The sequence below is a fragment of the Dendrobates tinctorius genome, unplaced genomic scaffold (genome assembly GCF_039654945.1).
Source record: "Dendrobates tinctorius isolate UK_male_01 unplaced genomic scaffold, ASM3965494v1 ptg000162l, whole genome shotgun sequence".
In the NCBI taxonomy this organism is placed as follows: domain Eukaryota; kingdom Metazoa; phylum Chordata; class Amphibia; order Anura; family Dendrobatidae; genus Dendrobates; species Dendrobates tinctorius.
Genome location: NW_027361829.1, coordinates 33858518 through 33882409, shown reverse-complemented (window position 1 = coordinate 33882409; position 23892 = coordinate 33858518). Strand labels below are relative to the sequence as shown.

At 44.5% G+C, this 23892-nt stretch overlaps 1 protein-coding gene across 4 annotated transcripts in view; it reads right to left on the bottom strand.

The window, feature by feature from the left end:
- The window catches only part of BBS9 (Bardet-Biedl syndrome 9), a 649391-nt gene that overhangs the window by 608542 nt on the left and 16957 nt on the right, over positions 1-23892 (bottom strand). For all 4 annotated transcript variants that reach the window (XM_073549956.1, XM_073549955.1, XM_073549957.1 and 1 more), the window contains exons 2-3: positions 8626-8714; positions 6083-6196 (exon numbers count right to left, since the gene is read on the bottom strand). In XM_073549956.1, the coding sequence (XP_073406057.1) occupies positions 6083-6194 (112 nt within the window). In that variant the 5' untranslated portion in view covers positions 6195-6196; positions 8626-8714. The remainder of the gene's footprint in view (positions 1-6082; positions 6197-8625; positions 8715-23892) is intronic.

The window sequence follows — 23892 nt, the reverse complement described above, 5'->3', positions numbered from 1 at the left end:
TGGTTTCCTAGCAGCTATTTTACCATGAAGGCCTGCTGCACAAAGTCTCCTCTTAACAGTTGTTGTAGAGATGTGTCTGCTGCTACAACTCTGTGTGGCATTGACCTGGTCTCTATTCTGAGCTGCTGTTAACCTGCGATTTCTGAGGCTGGTGACTAGGATGAACTTATCCTCCGCAGCAGAGGTGACTCTTGGTCTTCCTTTCCTGGGGCGGTCCTCATGTGAGCCAGTTTCTTTGTAGCGCTTGATGGTTTTTGCCAATGCACTTGGGGACACTTTCAAAGTTTTCCCAATTTTTCGGACTGACTAACCTTCATTTCTTAAAGTAATGATGGCCACTCGTTTTTCTTTACTCAGCTGCTTTTTTCTTGCCATAATACAAATTGTAATGGTCTATTCAGTAGGACTATCAGCTGTGTATCCACCAGACTTCTGCACAACACAACTGATGGTCCCAACCTCATTTATAAGGCAAGAAACTTATTAAACCTGACAGGGCACACCTGTGAAGTGAAAACCATTTCCGGTGACTACCTCTTGAAGCTCATCAAGAGAAAACCAAGAGTGTGCAAGGCAGAAATCAAAGCAAAAGGTGGCTACTTTGAAGAACCTAGAATATAAGACATACAGTATTTTCAGTTGTTCCACACTTTTTGTTAATTATATAATTCCACATGTGTTAATTCATAGTTTTGATGCCTTCAGAGTGAACCTACAATTTTCATAGTCATGAAAATAAAGAAAACGCTTTGATTGAGAAGGTGTGTCCAAACTTTTGGTCTGTACGGTGTGTGTGTACACATATATATGTATACATATATATATATATATATATATATACACACACACACACACACACACACACACACACACACACTATGACTTATCTCGGCTAAGATAAAGCCTAGATCCTCAGGCTACATTCACACTATGGGCGTAGCCAGGATCAAACCTAGGGGGGGGGCAGAATCTCATACTGTTCCGCAGAATTTCATACTGCACACCTCAGCTGCTGCAGAACCTCATACTTCACACCCCTACACATGAAAATAAAGCCTGCACCTTAAGAAGATGTGGTGATGAATGCAGTCTATTTATTCCAACTATCAATTGATGTGTTACTGAAGACGAGCAATGCCTGTCCTGGGCGTCCTTTTGGGCAGCTATGAGGTGTACCTGACTGGTGCTAAAAAAAAGGAGTGTTAGTCTGTGTGCTGCCCGGCTTTCATTCTTTTTGGTACAGATATGATATGGATAGACAGATATGGATATATACAGCAGATTTCTAATCTGCTTTTGCTATTGAAAACATTATCTATGAGCTCAAAAACCTTTCAGGTGATGCGGTTTTTTAAAAAGCTGATCTGCTTTTGCAACTGAAAAACGTATCCTCAAAAAACGCAGGAAAAACGCTGTGTGTGAATGTAGCCTTAGATCAGGAATAGAACAGTCATTTATAGAACATTTCATAACTTTCCCAAATTCCTATGAAAAAATATTCAGCATATTCTGCATTGAATTACTGTACCCAATTTATTATATATTTTAGGAGTTGGAGTCGGTTCATTTTATGCCGACTCTAACTCCGACTCCACGACTCCGACTCCACAGCCCTGGTTTAAAATGCTTACCACTCATCTACATAAGTTCCTTAGGGGGTATACTTTCCAAAATGGTGTCACTTGTGGGGGGTTTCCACTGTTTGGGCACATCAGGGGCTCTCCAAACGCGACATGGCGTCCGATCTCAATTCCAGCCAATTTCGCACTGAAAAGTCAAACGGCACTCCTTCCCTTCTGAACTTTGCCATGCGCCCAAACAATAGTTTACCTGCATATATAGGGTATCAGTGTACTCAGGACAAATTGTACAACATCTTTTGGGGTCCAATTTCTCCTGTTACCCTTTTGGAAATGAAAAAATTGGGGGCGAAAATAAATCATTTTTGTGAAAAAAATATGATTTTTTATTTTTACGGCTCTACATTATAAACTTCTATGAAGCACTTGGGGGTTTAAAGTGCTCACCACTCATCTACATAAGTTCCTTAGGGGGTATACTTTCCAAAATGGTGTCACTTGTGGGGGGTTTCCACTGTTTAGGCACATATCAGGGGCTCTCCAAACGCGACATGGCGTCCGATCTCAATTCCAGCCAATTTCGCACTGAAAAGTCAAACGGTACTCCTTCCCTTCTGAACTTTGCCATGCGCACAAACAATAGTTTACCTGCATATATAGGGTATCAGTGTACTCAGGACAAATTGTACAACAACTTTTGGGGTCCAATTTCTCCTGTTACCTTTGGTAAAATAAAACAAATTGGATCTGAAGTAATTTTTTTGTGAAAAAAAAGTTAAATGTTCATTTTTTTTAAACATTCCAAAAATTCCTTTGAAGCTGTGAAGGGTTAATAAACTTCTTGAATTTGATTTTGAGCACCTTGAGGGGTGCAATTTTTAGAATGGTGTCACTTTTGTATATTTCCTATCATATAGACCCCTCATAGTGACTTCAAATGTGATGTGGTCCCTAAAAAAATGGTGTTGTAAAAACGAGAAATCGCTGGTTTAAACCCTTATAACTTCCTAACTAAAAAAATTTTGGTTCCAAAATTGTGCTGATGTAAAGTAGACATGTGGGAAATGTTACTTGTTAAGTATTTTGTGTGCCATGTCTCTGTGATTTAAGGGCATGAAAATTCAAAGTTGGAAAACTGCAACATTTTCAAAATTTTCACCAAATTTCAGTTTTTTTTAACAAATAAACGCAAGTTATAGCAAATAATTTTTACCACTATCATGAAGTATACTATGTCAAGAGAAAGCAATGTTAGAATCGCTGGGATCCATGGAATCCTTCCAGAGTTATTACCTCATAAAGAAACAGTGGTCAGAATTGTAAAAATTGGCCCGGTCATTAATATGCAAACCAGCCATGGGGGTAAAGGGGTTGATTTCATTGAGTACCTAAGGTCAAACCTCAAAAAGCAAAAACATAGAACTTATAATAAACTCCAAGCAATAATTTGGTAAAAATTTAGTATTTTGCTCAAAAGCCGATATCCAGCATGAAGGTCAACTGTTGTGAATTCTCTTACTTCTGGGTCAGGGCTCCCTCTGGTGGTTACTGTGGGTAGTAGACCTGGCCGGATTGATAGAGGTCTGCCACCTGATGATGATGATTGGAGATCTGTGGTTACTGATTGGAGTATTTAAGTCAGCAGGCTTCCTTCAATCCCTGCTGGTGATTAGTTTTCCTGTGCATTCTGAGGTCTGATGTCTCCTGCCCTGATCCTGCATTTTTCAGTTTAGTTGTTCATTTGCTAATCCTTTGCATCTGATCTGGTTTTGCCTCTTTCTGCTTGTTGTGAGGGTTCGGCGTGCTCCCTGCTGGGGGGCTGTGCTGGACCCCGCTCTATATGTTACAGCTTTTGTCAGTTTGTTCAGTTCCCTGTTATATTAGTCTCTTTTGCTTTGCTGCCAGTTCATACCAGAATGCTGATACAGTGGGGGCGAGGTCGTGAGACCTACTGTAAGTGTTTTTTGGTACATCAGTCGTGTTGGATTTTTTAGGGTTTTTGCGTGACTGTAGATAGTGTCTTTCCTTTCCTATCCTATCTAGTCAGTTCGGGCCCCATCATTTGCTCAGTCTATTTTATGCCTGCGTTTGTATTTCATCTTGTCTCACCAACAATATATGTTTGGGGGCTATCTATTTCTTTGGGGTTCTACTCCGGGGCAGTTTAGAGTTCACCTTTCTTGCTTTAGGCCTAGTTAGTTCTCCGGCTGTGTCAAGGCGTCTAGTGCATCGTAGGTACGCTCCACGGCTACTGTTAGTTGTGCTGTTATGATTAGGGGTCTGCTAGGATTAGGGGTCTGCAATCCGCTAAGTTACCAACCTTTCTGGTTTCCTGGTGGCCTAGCCTATTCCTGCCATTCTCCTCGGTGACCTGTTCATAACAGTCAACCCTGTAAATATTGGATTTGTGCATAAACTTGATGTACGATATATATCAATAGATATTTAGAAATATGAAACCCATATAACTGTATTTATCCTCTCCGAGGATCTGTTTATACCAAGGAAGGTGATGGTCACAAGGGGGCATTCTCTGCGTCTGGAGGAGAGAAGGTTTTTCCACCAACATTGAAGATTTTTTATTGTTAGGGCAGTGAGAATCTGGAATTCCTTGCCTGAGGAGGTTGTGATGGTGAACTCAGTCGAGGGGTTCAAGAGAGGCTTGGATGTCTTCCTGTAGCGTGACAATATTGTATCTTACAGTTATTAGGTTCTTTAGAAGGACGTAGATCTGGGGATTTATTCTGACGGAATTTTATAGGCTGAACAGGATGGACAAATGTCTTTTTTTGGCCTTGCTAACTATGTTACTATGTTTTTCAGTGACCATAGAAGCACCTGACTAAAAGATCTAAAAGCTGCAAACTTTGTGGAAACCAAAATTTGGGTCGGTCTGAAGATTTTTGGTCATGATTGTGTGACATGACAAAAACCTGCAGAGGTGCCTTGAGATCGGCGTCAATAGGTTACTTCCACATGGAACTTATTGGCAGTGGATTCTGCGCAGAGAAGGCCACGGTGGACATCAGCACCACACCGTGCACATTTTGTTTTGGACTTTATTAAAGAAATGCTGCAGAACAGCTACAGCTTTTACGCTTTTACTCCGCTGTGATAATCTGCAGCAAAAATTGACATGCAATATTTTTAAATCAGTAGCGCAAGCCAATAAATGCTTCATTTTACGACATAAAGTGAAAGAGTTCACAAAACCTTATCCACAATCTTGGCACTGTGATATGCACCAGACTTTCTGGAAAATCTGGGCAAAAAATTTGCTAAATATCTAACCAAAGTGAACAAATCTGGCTGGTATTAATATAGTCAGCAGTCTCTTAGCAGAATACAGGCTGTAATAACCAGTGAACTCCCTAATGCTGGAGTGGTGATTTGTTCCTTGTAATAACTCCTGGACAAGTAAATGTTTGATTTGCATTTTATTTCCTCATTTTGTGCTTTAAAGGGAGATTCCAATCTGCTACATTTGTGTCATATTCTTAGAATATGGACTAGAGATGAGCAAACCCGAACTTAAAAGTCCTGGTTCGTACCAGACACTAAGGCTGTGTGCACACACTGTGGATTGTCCTGCGGATTTTTCCGTGCGGATTTGTCAAAAACCGCAGGTAAATCCGCAGGTCAAAAGACCTGTGGTTTATCTACAGTTTTTCTGCAGTTTAGCCTGTGGTTTTCCGCTGCGGTTTGACACCTGACATGGAGCAGGTGCCAAACCGCAGCAGAATCCGCACAAAGAATTGAGATGCTGAGGTTTTGAAACCGCAGCAAGTCCGCGCTGAAAAATCCGCACTGTCTGCACGGCGGTTTTCATTTTTCATTTATTTTAATGGTACTGTACACTGCAGCAGAAACTGCTGTGGACCTGCAGGACCAAAACCGCTGCGGATCCGCAGCAGAATCCGCAGCGTGTGCACACGCCATTAGTGTCCGGTGCTAAACTACAAACACAGACTTTTCCCGGAAGTCCTTTTTAATGTACAGCGTTCTGGGGCAAGTCCAGGAGGGGAGAGAGAGGCTAGGAAAGAGACAGAGAGAATTTTCCAGCTCCAAAGTTCAAGTCCCCATTGTTTTCAATGGGGTTCGGGTTCAAATTCAAGTTCAGGTACAGTTCTTGTACCCAAACCGAACTTTGTACTAAAGTTTGCATCAAGTACCAGAACCCAAACTTCTACGGATCCGATCATCCCTAGATATGAAGAAAACGTAAGAAGCAGATCCAACCAACATTTTCTTAAGAACAGGGCCCTGACATGCGCCACTGGAGTATGGGTGGGAAGACTTCCCAATAATTTGTAAAGGAATTCCAACAACTCCATTGAAAACAAAGCAAGATTGAGACTCGTTCTCCAAAAAATGCTGATCCTGCAGGTGGGAACCAAAACTACTAACAATATGACACAAATGTATTGGATGGGAATACCAATTGAAAATGAATGAAACATCATACTTCACGAAGCAACTGAATATTACATTAACATGATTACCTTGTCCCGAACCGCTGTTGTCAACATCGGCTACAGACAAACAACCTTGATCAAATTCTTCATCCTCTCCCAGTGTGGCGGACCACCAATCGCGGGCTTTAAAAAGTGACATACCTGTAGACCATACAAATGGTGTTTAAGCTATCATTTTATACAGACTGGAACGTACATTGAACAAGATGCGAGTGGACAATATAGGAAAAGAAGTTGTCTGAAAATGTGTACATTGCAATTTTGTGTCACCCACAGCAGATGGGATAGTGACAATAAATATTTTAGCCTTGAATATAAGGTAGGCAAAATTGGGACAGTTTTGTGATGAGCTAAAAAATATGGCTTTCATTAAGATCAACATGTCCACAATGACCTTATGAATACATTCTGATGTACTGGTAAAAGTTAGCAAGGCAAAGCATCTGTGCTCCGATCTCTCCAACCCTACTACCTATCACCAAATGAATGGAACCATTGCCATCAGTCCGAGCAGGGCCACCCATTGATTATTCCATCCAAGAACTAAGTGCACAAATCTGCTGTCAGCAGGTATGAGACAGAAAAAGAAAGCTTACATACAGCAGTCATCAAGCTTGCTACCAGCTGCGGGAATACCATGAGTGTGTGATGGAGTTACGTAGGCACTGCTGATACTACAAGAGGGATGTCGGCACTGCAGTAAATACTGCGGAAAGGAAAAAGTCTTTCTTACTAACAGGGCAGTTGATAAAGGAATGCTTTCTGTTGCTCGACCACTGTGACCCCACAATGATGACATACTATATGTATGGTAGTAGCCATACTCACAGTTCCTCCATTCATACTTGGGGATTTAGGGTCGCTATTCTTGAGATCTGAAGAGTTTCAGGAGCCAGACCTCTAGCGATAAGTAGCTATCATAAATGTTGTACATAGGTAATCAAAGTTTATGGGACAAGACATTTAAGAGAAGTCTGTCAGCATAATGCCTCTTCAAACCAAATACAGACACTTGGTGAACCCTTGGCATGGCAAAACTGTTGAGTGCACGTTCCTACCTACCGTACATGTTTTCAAGCTAGCTGGAAACAAATAAGTGGGAAGGTGCACTAAACGATTTGGTCATGGCAAAGGTGCACCGAACGCCCATGTTGTAGACTCATGCTGCTGACAGACTTCCTTTAAACAACTAATGAGACCGGAGAACTGATTATATTATTAGAAGAGGTGGTGGTATGCCTGCATAGATTGAGTGTAAGGCACCAGATGGGATGATGTCGGAGAAAGAGGCATAGTGGTGTCACTGTTGGGGGAAAGAAGGTTGATGGGACACCCCAAATCTATGATTTGGGTGCACTGTTGTGACTACTAAGAAGTAGGTCATACACCAGTATAACTATAGGATGGGCATAATGCTAAGTGGAAGCTCCTGTATATAAGAAAGCAATGTAGAGGCACTAAAGCAGAAAAGTCTTTATAAGCATCTATGATATCTGACAACTCCTGCAAGAAGCTTTACAATAATCTCCTTATGGCTGCTGAACGTGCCCGTCACTGGTGGGGCTCCAATCCTCTTTACTACAATTACCTTCTGTCTAACCAATGCTGTGCGGAGGGAAGAGACCTGCAAGGAAGGTGCACATGACTGAGTGATAATTGAAGCCGGGCTGTACATGCTACTGATTACAGACAACTGTCATAGCTAATAATCACCCCAAAAAGTCACTATTACTGGACGTGTTAATAAAACATTAATTATCAGGAATTTATTAAGGCAAATAAATTAAAAGAAAAAGGGCCGATTCATTAAGACCGGCATTTCGTACATCAATCTAAATGATGGACGTGCAGAGGTAAAATGAATGAATAAATGAATGAATGCATATGGCACATCTTATCACTGGGGTGCACCTCACTAAGAATCTTATATCAGTCGGGGACTAGAGTAACATTTCTGGCATAAGATACACCACAACTTTTTATGAATTTGCCAAGAAGTTTTACCCAAGCTTGTCCCCTGCTTTGCCCACTTTGTTGGAGCTGGCCAAAAAGCGAAAAGTCACAAAACATTTGTGCAATTTAATATTTGAAAGTTTTATGCCGGAACTCTGGTTTAAACACTTAGATGAATTGGGTTCAGAGTGTCCTGGTGAACATGGCCTTTAAAATCGCAGTGTGATGTTGACAGGATTCATAGACATTTCAATGAATTTACCTTGGGATTCCCACAGAAATTACTCATTGGGAAGTTCCTCGTCTGGGAACTGTCATGTGATTACATCGCTTCTCTATGGTGGATAGAGACATTTGGGCTATCAGTATCAATGGCACAAAACAGCTATCAATGTTGGGCAAGACGCCGGCAGCCACATTTCTCCAGCAGAGAACGTCAGGCTCATCTGAAGGGTACATTTTTTTAGATATATAATGAAAGCTAATTACGGATTTTTTTAAGCTACATCGTCATATAGTACTACCATACAGTTTACATTTTATTCACCTCAATTGTAAGTACTTGTAAGTACCAAACATGATGTAAGAAAAAGCAGCTTCTATTGCTTGTGACTTACCTCACTATAAGACAGACAGCTCCGCAGAAAATTCTTTATAAGGATGTTATCACTTTCATCATTGTGCCACCATCCGTGAACCAAATTTTCTAGAAATAATATGACACATATATATAATATTATGTCAGCATATTAACCTTATATAATACTATATTATACACATTTTCCTGATATTACAGAGCGGTTCAAGGTCAGTGCAAAAAGTAGAGGCCTATAGTATAAGTAACATTAGTGGTAAACAGGCAGTGACTGAAAATCAAAGCTAAAAGTGACTTAGTTTCTCATAACAACCAATCACAACACAGCTGTGACAACTCTGTTATTGGGTGTCCAGGAACCAGGGGCTCCTTCCCTGTCCCTAAGGCTAGGGGTCCTAGTTCGTCCTGTTCCCCGGGTTACTTCTGATGGTGAAGACGCCGGGGCCACGTACCTTTCCTTAGCTCCTGAATCCGCCCTCAGTCTGTACCCTCCCCAGCCAGGGAAAAGGGGAGTAGTAGTGTACCATAGTACACCATCCAGACTAACAAGGTAATACGAACAGGGGTAACGAAAAATACCAAACATACAAATATACTCACACATGTAACAGAGGAATGCATCGGGGAGTGGAGGATGGGTTAAACCAAAGTAAAACAAGAAAGGGAATTATCACACGCTCAAAACATAGCAACTGTCACAGATAAATCCACCAAATGCCTTCTCCTATTATAACCAAACACAACCTCCAGCCATGTAGCATAAGCTATCTCTGACAACAGGTGCTAGCCAGGGCCTAATTTATATAAGAGATGGGAATGGCTAACAGTATTTAGCGGAGAGCCTTAACTCTACAAGAGCTCGCAATAAAGCAGATAAGCCCCTTCACTACCAAAAGAAATTTGCACAGTTTAATAAGAAGGTGAAGTGCTTCTATTCAGTGCAGGAGTAGGAGAAATCAGACGCTGTGGTCTTCTGGCTCCTTTCTGTCGTGGTAAACCCGTGACAGTAGCCCCCTTTTACAAGGGTCCTCCAGAACCTCAGAAGCGGATTTATCAGTGTGTGCCATGTAAAAAGACCAAATCAGCCTGGCCGTATGGATGTCAGATGCTGGTACCCACGTTCTCGCTTGAGGACTGTATCACTTTCAGTGTACCAGATACTAAAGCAACCGATGAACTAAGCGAAAATCAATGATCTTGGCTATTTTAAATTCAAAATTTCCATTCACAATGACTGGAGATGGCAGTAACAGTGATGGTACAGAGGATTCAACACATTTTTTTGAGTAGAGATCAATGAAACACATTATGGATCCTAAAAGTGAGCAGCAAAGCAAAGCAAAATGCTACAGCATTGACAATGGCCACAATGTTATAAGATGAACCTGGTACCCCGTTTCTAATAGGGAGAACCTTCAACTTAGTGTTCCTTGAGGACAACTCCAAGTCACCAACACACAGATCTAGACTCACCAAATGTCTCCTATCAGCCACACTTTTATATTTGGACTCCATATTTCTCAAATTATCAATAACCCCTTGCCACACAGACTTAATTGATTATGAAAATTGTTCTTCTTCAGGTATTCCAGAAGAAAGATTCCTATAAAATGAGCTGAACTGAGGATGAAACCTGTATGTCCCGAAAAACAGGGACTTACCAAAAGACTCATGACAATGAATATTTACTGCAAATTCATCTGAGATAAGTCTCAATATTTTGGTTAACCCATGAAGTTTGCCCATTAGACTGTGGGTAAAATGCTGAAGAGAACGACATGTGGATCCGCAAACAAGTGAAAAATGCCCTCCAAAGTTTGAAAATAAACTGAAACCCCTGGTCAGACACAATATTGGTAGGGATCCATGTAATTTTACTCTCACTGATGAAAATTTGCGCCAACGTCTTGGCGTTTGGTAAAGCAGGTAGCAAGCTAAAATGTTACATTTTACTGAATCTGTCCACCCACCACCACCAAAATTACAGTATTACCTGCCAACACGGGTAAGTCAGTAATAAAATCGACCGATAAATGAGTCCAAGGTCAACTGTGTAACACTCGCGCCTAGTATGGTTAGCGCGAGCATGGATTCTGGCCCCACTGTGCCACGGACCAGACTTACCCTCGAGGGGTGAGACTAAGCAAAATCCTTGGTGTTCGCTGGAGCCTCTAGTGGTAAGGTCAGGCTTGTGTGGCGGGAAGCTGCTAGGTACCACTCCAGGACATCGTCTGGCAGTAGCAGCTGACCCCCAATGGTACAGAACGCTGTAATGACAGCTGTAGCCAAGTACTGTAGATCTAGCATAGGACCCGTTGAAGCGCAGCTAGAGTGAAACAGCTGTCGTCCACAGAAGGTATCCACTCCTCTCCCACTGTACCAGTGTTATGGACTAAATAAAGAAATGTTTTACCAGATGGTGAGTGCCACCTTTTTTCCTGTTTTTGGACTATAAGTACTGTAGATATACCGTCTGGCTCAGCTGATGCATAGACAGGCGAGTACTGGCAACCACTGCTGGAATGCAAGCGGACACAGGTGATGTAGAGGCAAACACGGCTAGTGTACAGGCAGGTCGGTGCAGGCGGACACGCAGTGCAGGCGGATACACTGGCAGGCAGGCGGACTCAGCTGATACATTGGCAGAGGTAGGAGCTTGTTTAGACTTGAGGGACAGAAACAGTTTTCAGAAACGACTGGGAAACAGGCAGGAACAACTGTAATACAGGGACAGGAAGGACCCAGTTCAGACTGGAAGGAAAGGAACAGATTCTGGAAGGACTGGGATACAGGCAGGTATGACTGGAATCCAGAGACAGGTAGGACTCGGTTCAGACAAAGAGCCTCAGGTGTGGAACATCTGCAGAGCCGCAGGTGCGGACATGCAAGGCTATGTGCACACATAGTTTTTTGGGTGTGCGGATTTTGGAGAGAAAACCGCAGGTAAATCTGCGGTTTTGCCTGCGGTTTTGCCCTGCAGTTTTACACCTCATAATGGATGAGGTGTAAAACTGCAGCGTTTCTGCACCAAACAATTGACATGCTGCGGATTGTAAACCGCAGCAAAACCGCGCGGAAAAATCTGCAGCATGTGCACTGCGTTTTTTTTTTGCCATTGGAAATAAAGGTACTGTACAACGCAGCAGAATCTGCTGCGTTTCCGCAGAGCCAAAACCGCTGCGGAAACGCAGCAGATTTCACGGCGTGTGCACATACCCCAAGGAAACCGAAGATGTGGTCAAGCAGGAACTGCAGACGCGGTCAAGCAGGACAATTACAAGGATGAGTACACACAGGACAGACAGATAGAGTTCACACTAGATTAATACCTGGACAGGTACAAGCAGGACAGACAGGACCAGATTCACACAATGTACTTACAATCAAGTAGCAAGTGTACACAAAGATTGCTAACGTTGTACAGACACAACGGAATAGAGATAGGTTCTGGTTCAGATACTGCAGGTTCTTTGAGATAAGTGTCAGTACAGACACTGCAGGTCTTTAGAGGGATAATCAGGTTCAGACACTGCAAATTTAAGGAATAGGAAAAGGGACAGACACAGCAGGTTAGGGAAAGATCCAGACATGGATACAAATAGGTACAGGGATAGGTACTAATACAGACAAGGACACACACAGACACAGGTACAAAATTCAGGCCTGGGTACTCATCCCCTAGGGTGACAGAAACAGGAAAGGTCAGATGCAGGTAAAGATTCAGAGTACTGGCCTGGGTATACAGCCCCGAGGATGACAGAAACAATAACAAGCAAGATCAGAAACAAGCCAGGACCTGGCAACTCAGTAGTTGCACACAGACTGAAATGGAATGTTGCTCAGGCACCTTTCCATTGGTGGAGGTGCCTTAAGTACCAAGTGCCTCTTAGAAATAGGCTGGAGAAACTTTAAGAATGCACTCACTGTCTCTTTAAGAATCAGAAAGGGCAGGAGCGGCTGTCCTAAGCATGCAGCTAGGAAGTATGCACACAGAAAGCAGAGGACACAGAGCTTAGAGTACACAGCAAGCAGAGGACAGAAGTCACTGCATGACCTACAGTGGTGAGTAAGTCAGTGCATCTGCCTGGTGGGGGATGGGAAGCCATGCATTGATGGCGGCAGGGAAATTAAATACTGGGAACAGCCAATGTTTGGTGAAACTGAGATGGACGAGTATGAAAGATTTTTTGAAGATCAGAGCATATAGATGCAATAACCATCCCTGGCAAGCCTGGTGCCCAAGCAGTGTCCTTGACAGTACTCCTGAATCCGCCCTCAGTCTGTACCCTTCCCCCACACAGGGAAGAGGGTAGAAGTAGTGTAATGTAATACACCAACCAGACTAACAAGGTAATATGAACAGGGGTAACAAAAAATACCAAACATACACATTTAACAGAGGAATGCCCTGGGGAGTGGAGAATGAGGTAAAACCAAAGTAGGAGAAGGGAATTATCACACACTCAAAACCTTGCAAAAGTCACAGATAAATCTACCAAACGCCTTTTTCCTATTATAACCAACAACAAAAACTTCAGCCATGCATCATAAGCTAATTCTGACAATGAGTGCTAGCCTGGACCCAGATTATATAGGAGCTCTTAACAGAGCAGATTAACCCCTGCACTGCCAAAAGAAGTTTAGACCATTTAATAAGAAGGTGAAGTGCTTCTAATCAGTGCAGGAGTAGGAGAAATTAGACTCTGCGATCTTCTGGCTCCTCGTTGTCGCATTAAACCCATGACAACAACTTTCATTTTTCAAGACCTAAATGTAAAATGTACCTACATATTGTGACACAAGATGGTGACATCAAAGCAAGTAAAAAATGTTTGTGTGTTGGGATTTACAGGGCCTGTTGTGACAACTGAGCAAGGAATAAATTTGGTAAATGGTCTCCGCACAGAAAATGGCATTGTTTATATCGTGGGAAAGGTCCATGCGCCCAAAAACTTCAGGGGAAACAACGACCAAAATTTGAGTGTATGAACACAGTGTCTTACACATGGACCCACTGTGCCACAGGCAGGGCTTACCCAGAAGGGGTGTGACTAAACAGCTACCTGGTGTTCACTGGAGCTCTTGATGGTGGAGTTAGGCTTGTGCTGCAGGTAGCCACCAGGTACCACCCCTGGGCAGTTCCCGGTACTACAGAAGATGACCCCAAGGGTCAGGATTGCAGTTAAGGACACAGACACAGAGTCACTGGCAGGACAGACACTTGTACTTAATTCAAGTTTCAAGTACCACCGCAGCAGTTTAAAGTTGAAGTACCACCTGTGCGGTTTCAGGTTCAAGTACTGACGGTGCAGTTTGAGAATCAGATACGGCCGGTGAAGTTTCAGGTACCGCCTCAGCGGTTTCAGGTTCAGACAACACGATTCAAGGGAATAGTTTCTCATTAAAACAACACGGGACCTGGCAACATACTAGATGCACACACTCTAAGTAGGGAAACTTATGCGTTTGCTCAAGCACCCCCCTAATGGGGAGGGTGCCTTATATACCTGATGCCTCTCAGCTATTGACTGGGGACAAAGTGCACGCGCTGACTTTTTATGAATTGGGGTGTGCCAGAGCAGTAAGAATGCCACCAAGAGACCTGCACGGCGTGCGTAGGCCCAGTGAAGTAGGAAGCTACATATGGGAATGGGGACAGCGAGTCAATGCCTGGAAGAGAGAGAAAGGACGTCGGCATTGGTGTTACACATAGTCCTAGTAAGGTGACCAGGCTGATTATTATGGAACTGCTAAGTGCCACAAACCACTGTATAACATATCTCATAAGAATGTCTGCATTGTACTTCATACTGATAACATCTTCAGGAGCTGAGACCAGACAACAAACCAAAACCAATTGTCATGCAATCCCAGTGAGATACAGTGCCAACACTGGAGGTGAGTAAGCGGTTATTATTTTACTAGGCGAAACATAGGGATTGAGAAGGGTTGTCCAAGTAGTGAACAACCCCTTAAATTAAAGTGTGTTATGTTCGCGCGTTTGTGAATACCATTGCTATAATTCTGCACCCCCCTTTTTGAATCACCATGTATATGACATATAATGTCTGAATATTAGCTTTATACAATATTGTATTATTTTTACTAGCATTATATTATGCATATTAATCTTATATTATGTACATACGTCCTATATTATGTACATTAGCCCTACATTATATTGGAGCAGAACAAATAAACCCCAGTGATGGACTTCAGGCTGATGTGTTGATCTCTGGTATATATGCCATCACATGCAGCTCTGCGGTTGTACCTGGCACTGTGTATATACGGTAGTTAGGTCCAGAAACATTAGGACAGTGTCCAAATCTTTGTGATTTCAGCTCTGCGTGCCACTGTTTTTTTATTTAAAGTGAAAAAACTGAGATGCAATTGAAGTGTAGACTTTCAGGTTTAATTAAATGGGCTGAACAAAAATATCCTGTGAAATGTTTAGGAATTGCAATCATTTTTCTACAAAGATTCCTCAGTTCAGGGGCTGAAAAGAAAATTGGACAAATCAATTTTACCATAAAAAAAATGTTTGGTTTTATTACTTTGTAGAGATTCCTTTGCAGGCAATAACTGCCTGAAGTCTGGAAGCCATGGATGACACAACCGCTAGGTTTCCTCGTTTCTGATGCTAGGCCAGGCCTTTACTGCAGCTGACTTTACTGTTGCTTGTTTGTGGATTTTTCGGCTTAAAGTTTTGTCTTAAGCATGCGAAATGCATGCTCAATAGGGTTTTGATCAGGTGATTGACTCAGCCACGGCAGACTATTCCACTTCTTTGACTTAAAATACTCCAGTTACTTTCGTAGTATGTTTTGAGTCATTGCCCATCTGTACTGTGACATGACATCAATCAGCCTTGGTGCATTTGGTTGAATCTATGCAGAAAGTATAGTCCTGTACACTTCAGAATTCATCTGTCTGCTTCTGTCTTCAGTCAAATCATCAATAAACACTAGTGATCCAGTGCCACTGGAAGTCATGCATGCCCATGCCACCACATTGGCCTGCACCATGTTTTACAGAGGATGTCGTGTGCTTTGGATCATGAGCTGTTCCAAAGCCTTCTCCATACTTTCTTCTTCCCATCGTTCTGGTACAAGTTGATCTTAGTTGCATCTGTCCAATGTGATGTACCAACTAGTTGTGTGGAGAGTGACAGGTATGTATCGCACAGACAGAGGTCTGCTGTAATCTGAATCCAGAACAGGTCGCTAGGTCTTGTGGTCCTACAAACCTGTATATTTAAAAAGGGCTGGATTTAAGGGTTAACAGAAAATGATGGGTGGGACTGGTTAACCACATACCTCCCAGGGGTGTGTTCGTGTGATGTCAGAAAGGTCCTATATGCTTCCTGGTTGCCCCACATGAGGGAGATGGCCATGTGTGAGACTGAAGCTCCTGAAAGCCCAGGAAGATAATGAGGGTTTGGACTGGTAACAGGACCAAGAAAAAGGCAGACTGTGATGCCTCCTAGGGAATTCCATCCTGTTAAGCAGGTAACCCAGAGCATGGGAAATTGTGTGAACTGACAGGTGTCAATTCTGGAACTGTGCAGACATAGTGGTTTATGGGTATGTAATAAACCAGAGATGGACATGTTTTAATGAAGAAACTGTTGCCTTGTGTTATAATATTTCTGCAAAGGGAGTGTACCCCAACCCGCTTAGTAATTGCTACATAACATGTGGTGGAGAATGCTAGGGGCACTCTTGTAGCCTTGTTGCTAGTGTCAATGGACAAGGCCTACAAGCTCCGTTGCTGGGCGCAACGGACGAGGTGCACGGAGTTCTGGATTCTGCAGCAGTGCAGCCTGGTTGCTGGGGGGCAAAATGCCTGGCGTGGATCGGTGTGCAGTGGCAGGGGTCAGACAACTGGGGGTGCGTGGAGGTCAAGCGACAGCCATGGGAAGCGAAGAAGCCATGTTTGAAGTGGCTTACAGTGACCCTATTGAGCAGTTCTACCACACCGTGATCGGTGGGCATCCACAGGAGCTGGTGGGGTGTCAACGGAAAGTATCTCCTACAGATTGGGTTGCCCAAAAGGGGGCAGAGTCCCAAAAGAGGGTGGTATCCCAAAAGGGGCGGAGTCCCAAAGGGGGTAGTTGCCCAAAAGGGGGCAGAGTCCCAAAAGGAGGTGGTGGCCCTAAAGGGGGTAATGGCCTAAAAGAGGGTGGAGCATCCCGCAAAGGGGTGGTGCAGACTGACTGTTGCCAGGGACAAGTGTACTATGGGTGTTCAGTCTGCCATATGAACTACCCACCCAGCAAGGGACTACGTGGGTGTGCCCTGGAGAAGATGTGTTCGGACAGGTCCGTTATGGGAGCTGGGTGACCCTAGTGAGGGCTGTTCCCAATGTATATATACTACTCAAAAGGAAGATCGGGGTCATCTGCATCCATGGGACACTAAAGAATATCTGGTGTCCAGGGTGATCCTCAAGACGGCCATGGACATTGCAAGCCATTAAGTCGCTGTAGTCCCAAACTTAACCTATCCGGTGATAATATGCCGGGACTCTAGGCTGTTTCCAGACTGGCGGGAGAAGGGAGCTCCTCTACAGCAGAAGGATGGAGGGCTCTCTGCTGATGGCGTTGCGCACATTAAGGCAGGAACACTTCCCAAAATTGACGGTTCAGACGTACGGGTGACCGGAGGAAAGGATGCGTCTGCCCAACTTACTGACCTGACATCACATGAAGTGTACCACAGTATGACTGGTAGTGGTGTGGTAGCTAAAAAGAGTGAAGCTGACGCCAAGATAGAGAGCAACTTGAGGGTTCACCATACTGTGGGGAGTGACACAGACTCCGGGGGTGGCTGTGACTCTAGGAAAGAAAGGGAGTACAGTAAGGAAGGGCAAAGGACGGCAAATCCTCCCATCGCCGAAGGAGCAAGTGCCACAAAGAAGTGCTACAACTGTCTCTTGCTGAAAATGGAAGGTCATGTGCTTCTATCTCATATGGGAGTTCTCTTCAAGACACTGAATCGATCAGGAAGAAAGGTGACGTGTCGTTGACAGTAGCAACCGCTGAGGCTGGACACCAAAACAGCGTCATGGGTGAAAAAGTGGAGAAGGTTGAAGACTCCAAAGACCCTGAGGGTGAAGAGTTGGAGGGAGCAAAAACCTCTGAAGGTGACACATCTGAGACTCATGAGAAGGCTGAAGCTGCCATTGCTGAGACCTAGGTGAAGACATAAGGTGCAGAAGTGGAAGAATCCACAGAAGAAGTGAGGCTGGAAGCAGATACCTCGAGTGATGGAATCTCAATCAATCCATAGGATGGAAGAAGCGAGCTAAGGAGGATAAAGGAGCACTTGAAGCACAAAGAGCTTCGGAGACAGGCTGCTGAGTGCTGTCTAAGTACGCATGAGAGAGATGTCCGACCTCAGACGTCACCTAGAAGAAGACCACATGTCTACTTTACATCAGCACAATTTTAAAATTTTGAAGTATTATAGGGCTTGTAGTTATGGACGCGGCGATACCAAGTATGTGTACTTTTATTGTTTTATTTTATTTACATAAATGTATTTATTGGAGAAATATTTATTTTTTTCTTCTTTAGAGATTTTTTTCTAAAAAATATTTTACACTTTGTAAAAACATTTTTTTTTTACTTTTTTACATTGTCCCAGGATGGGACATTATTATATTACCTCAGATCGTTGATCTGACACTCTACACTGTCAAGTATCAGATCAGTGATCTGACAGGAAGTGGCGGAAGCATGCCAGCACCTGCTCCAAGCAGGTACTCACAAGCCACCTTCCCTGCAGGACCCGGAAGGACCTTGCAGCCATCTTGGAGCCACTCGTCTCCATGGAGACCATCAGAACATCTCAACTAGTAAGTACACCGCATGTCGGGAAGGGGTTAAAAAGAGTAAGCAATATATTAAAGCAGACCTGGGCAAAGTGCGGCCCGTGGGCCACATCCGGCCCTCTGCCTGTCTCAGTCCGACCCGCGGACCGAGACAGCCGTGGGGATGGAAACCTGAGGTCTGTGGGCCGCACCATGCCCTCCCGCCCGCTGTCTCCCTCCCACTGTCAGAATTGGTGGAAGAGGGGCCTGGGAACGTGAGGCAGAAGGCAGGGCACCTGGGAACGTGACGATGTGAGTATGTGGTGTTTTTTTTTTTTTTTTTTTCCTTGTGTATTAATATGGGGGTGAACATGGGGATTCTATGGGGATGATGTGCAGCACATGGGGATTCTATGGGGGTGATGTGCAGCACATGGGGATTCTATGGGGGTGACGTGCAGCACAATAGGAGGCTATGGGGTTGATGGGCAACATATGGGGATTCTATGGGGGTGACGTGCAGCACAATGGGAGGCTATGGGGTTGATGGGCAACACATGGGGATTCTATGGGAGTGGTGTGCAGCTCAATGGGAGGCTATGGGGGTGACGTGCAACACATGGGGAGGCTATGGGAAGGTTGCATACTGTCATGCGATATATGGGGAGGCTGTGCGCCGCTCAATCAGTATATGGGGAGTCTGTGGGGGCCTCATGCAGTATATGGGAGGCTGTGTTGGGCCTTATTCAGTATGTGGAGAGACTGTAAAGCTCATGTTGTATATAAGAAGGCTGTGTGGGGCTCATGCAGTATATAAGAAGGCTGTTAGAAAGGCTTTTGACTCAGTGTGGCACCCGGGCCTGTTACTGAAACTGCTGGAGAGCGGAATAGGAGGAAAGACCTATGATGTCATCAAAAGCTCCTACACCGAGAACCGCTGCAGCGTGAGTGTGAATGGTAGAAGAACGGCTGAATTCCAGCAGAGCCGTGGAGTCAGACAGGGCTGCACCCTAAGTCCAACGCTCTTCAATATTTACATCAATGAGCTGGCCACTGCTCTGGAATCTTCCACAGCACCAGGTCTCACACTCCATGACTCCCAGGTGAAATTTTTGCTGTATGCAGATGACCTACTGCTGCTGTCACCAACTGAGAAAGGTCTCCAAGAAAACCTGAAAATCCTGGAGAAATTCAGCTCCACATGGGCACTACCGATCAATGCAAAGAAAACCAACATCATGGTGTTCCAGAAAAGAAAACCAAGATCGAACCAGCACCTTCCATTTGTGCTAAATAACAGAGCTCTTACAATAATGGACAAATATACCTACCTGGGCCTGGAAATTCACCAGTCAGGGGGCTTCAAAGAAGCCATAGAGACCCTGAAGGACAAGGCCTGCAAAACCTTCTATGCCATCCGAAGGATACTCTACCATCTGAAGCCGCCAGTGAGGGTCTGGCTAAAAATCTTCGATGCCATAATCACCCCAATCCTCCTGTATGGCTGTGAAGTCTTGGGCCCTCACACATACCCAGACTGGTCAAAGTGGGATTCCCATCCAACATAAATATTCCACCTGGAATTCTATAAACACCTGCTCCAGGTCCATCTGCTGAGCTGGGCAGATTCCCACTGCACCTAGCGGTCCTGAAGAGGGCGCTGTCCTTCCAGGCTCACCTACAGAGTAGCAACCCAAGGTCCCATCACCATAAAGCCATGCTACATATAGGTGGTCTCCACAAATCAGGACCCGTGGAACAGCTCATCCAAACCCAACCTGACCGAACCTTCAACCATAGGAACCCGACAAAAGCCAGAATCAGGAAGATGGTGGTTGAGGGGCAGGAGAGGTACATAAGTGACTGGAAGAACGAGATCAGCAGCTCTCAGAAACTGACCATGTGTGTTCAGGCTGGTTTGCGAAGCAGCTGCATCATGCCACTGCTCAACAAACCATCTGGATGTAGCATAGCTGGAGTTCTTCATGGGACAACATCACATAGGGATTATCTGCAGACAGGTAAGGATTACTTTTATTTAGTTTTTATTTTTGTTTGATATTAATAAATGGGTAAAAGAGTTGAGGGGGTTTTAATTTCAAATAAAGGACTTTACTCTGTCTTTATTACACTTGACTATGGGGTTAGTAATGGAGGTGTCTTATAGATGCCTCTCCATTAATAACCAGTGGGCTTGATGTCAGCTGATATTACAAATGTAGCATCAAGCCCAATACTATCACCCCACTTGCCACCACACCATGGCAGGTGAGAAGAGCGGAGGCTAAATACCATTTCTGGGGAGGCTGAGGGCTGATGTTTTTAGTCTGGGAGGGGACCAGTATCCATGGCCCCTTTCTAGACTAGTAATATCAGCCTGTAGCTGTCTGCCTAGCCTTTGCTGGTTATTAATAATAGGGGGGACCCCACACCATTTTTGGGGGGTGGTCACCCCTTGCTAATAAAAAGTAAACGTTAAGTAGACAGCTGTGAGCTGACATTAATAGCCTTGGAAGCTCCATGTTTATTACCCCCTTACCAGACTATAAACATCAGAAAATATGGGAGACCCAATAGCATTTTTTTAAAAAGATTTATTTAATTTTGAAATAAATAAAATTACAGAAAACTACACACATAAAGCACTAACACACAAAGGAGAGCAAATAAGCTGATGATATAATACCTAATAAAAACACTTTTTTGTTATGAATGGGTCACCGAGGAGGAAAACAAGATCAAGCCAAGTCACAGAAAACCAGAGAGGTTGGTAACTACGCGGATTGCAGACCCCTGATCCTAACCACACAACTAACAGCAGCCATGGAGCGTACCTACGATGAATCTAGATGTCTCGTCACAGCCGGAGGACTAAATAAGCCTAAAGCAAGAAAAGGGGAAATCTAAAACTGCCCCAGAGCAGACCCCAAATAGACAGCCCCCACACATGTATTGACAGTGAGACAGGATGAAAACAGGAACACAGGTAGGAAAATAGGCTGCGCAAACGATGGGGCCCACACTAGCTAGAAAGGACAGGAAAGGAAAGATACAGTCTGCAATCACGCCAAAAAAACTTGCAAAAATGTCCAACACTTCTGATAGCAAAAAATACCCTGAAGTCACTAGACTTCTCCCACTATATCAGCACTCTGGCATATTCTGAGAACAGAGCAAAAAGAGGCCAATCTAATAAGGGACAAAAAGCAAACTGGCACATACAGTGACATAAGAGAGGAAATTCAGCACAGCCCCAGCCGGGGCTGGCTGACCACACAAAAACTGAATAGACCAAACCAAATCAAATGTGAACATTAGCAAAGACAACTTAGCTTGAGAAGGCAGGAACTGAGCTGGAAACTAAGACCTCAGGAGGCAGGAAAAAATCACTAGCATGGGAATAGGGAGTCGGCTGTCTTAAATCCAGTCTGAGAATCCAGATGTCCAATCCTCTTCCTTATTATCAGGTGGCAGGTCTCTGTTAATTAGATCAGCTTCACTACCTCCTGCCACGACCAGAGGGAGCCCGGAAAGAGAACTCACAACTCCTCTGTCAGCACAACCAGCTCCCTCACCAGAAACCAGAGGCAGACCAGAAAACGAGTTCTCAACACTTTTTACTTGAACATGGCTAAAATTATTATGTAATACAATAACACTACATGAAAAGATCACCTGCATATATGATGTCCCTGACACCCCAATGCATGTTTTGCTTAGTCTTTATCAGGAGCCTCCTGATGAAAACAAAGCGAAACGTGCATTGGGGGTGAGGGGACATCATACATACAAGTGATCTTTTCATGTAAGTGCCATCTTTCAATACAGAACTACTGTATCTAATTCCTAGAGGAAGGGAAAAGTATATCCCAATTCAAAATGCCAATATCATTAGGCTATGTCTTTATTTCTTATAATTACCTAATAGTCGTCCTATGAATAAGTGTGTTCTCAAACAGCAGAAACGCGTCAGGTTTCTTCAGGCTTCCATTTTAAAATGTTTTAATCATTTTTTTCAATAAAGACAATTTTTTATTATATCCTGGATGGCCGAGATGATGAACATCCTTTTTCTCTATCATTTTGTCTGCGATCGTCAGTGGGTGTGGTTCCCCCAGGAGGAACTCCAGTTGAAATTTTGATTTTGATTTCTACAACGTGGTAAGCTCCACAATTCTCTCTCCCTCCTCCACTACTACTAGTTTATATATTATATATAGACCTTAGCTCTGTGGATGCACCTGGCACTGTGTATATATAATATAGAGCCCTCAGCACTGTGGGTGTACCTGGCACTGTGTGTATATATAATATAGAGCCCTCAGCTCTGTGGGTGTACCTGACACTGTGTATATATAATATAGAGCCCTCAGCACTGTGGGTGTACCTGGCACTGTGTATATAATATAGAGCCCTCAGCACTGTGGGTGTACCTGGCACTGTGTATATAATATAGAGCCCTCAGCACTGTGGGTGTACCTGGCACTGTGTATATAATATAGAGCCCTCTGCTCTGTGGGTGTACCTGGCACTGTGTGTATATAATATAGAGTCCTCAGCACTGTGTGTGTACCTGGCACTGTGTGTATATAATATAGAGCCCTCAGCACTGTGGGTGTACCTGGCACTGTGTATATAATATAGAGTTCTCAGCTCTGTGGGTGTACCTGGCACTGGGTATATATAATATAGAGCCCTCAGCACTGTGGGTGTGACATCGGCGGTTATGCCCGCCGATGCCCCTTCTGCTGCGGCGGCCGCTGCGGCATCCCCTCACCTGCGCGCTCCCGCCCGGTCACGCGCCCGCCGTCAACTCCTCCTTACGTCGGCTCCTGGTTCCCGCCCCCTGGTTCGCGCTCGCCGCCTTCCGCTCTCTCTCTCCTGCGATGGGCGGCGCTGAGGGGCGGGCTTGGGTCTCCCCTGCGATGGGCGGCGCCGAGGGGCGGGCTTGGGTGACGCACATCCGGGGGTTGCTGTACTTCAGGCGTCCTCGCAGTTAGGAGGACGCCTGATGATTGTGTAGTTTTCCTGCACCCTCTGGACTCTACAGTTCTCCTGTAGCTTAACCGCTTTCTGCCTGACTCTCCCTGTCGCTCCCTGTCTCCTGCTCCCTTCCCTCCCAGCCTGCCTGGGCGCTGTCTTCCATCCCCGGTGCCGTCCTCCGTTCTCAGTCCGCCTAGGTCTTTCCCCGTGCCTGTCTTCCGTATTGGTTTTGTCCTGCTCCTCTGGTCCCTGCTCGTTCTTCGTACCATTGCCTTCCCTGTCCTTCTGTCCGTGGAGCCGTCCCTCTTGGTTCCGGCTGTCGCGCCTCCGTCCTCTGTGGTCCTGCCCCAAACGATCCCTGTATAGGGGTCGGTCTTCACCTGGTGTGCTCGACCCTGGGGCTCCGGATCCGCGATCCAGAGGGTCCACTCTCTAACTTAGGTTCCCTCTAGCATTACAGTGGGTGTACCTGGCACTGTGTATATATAAT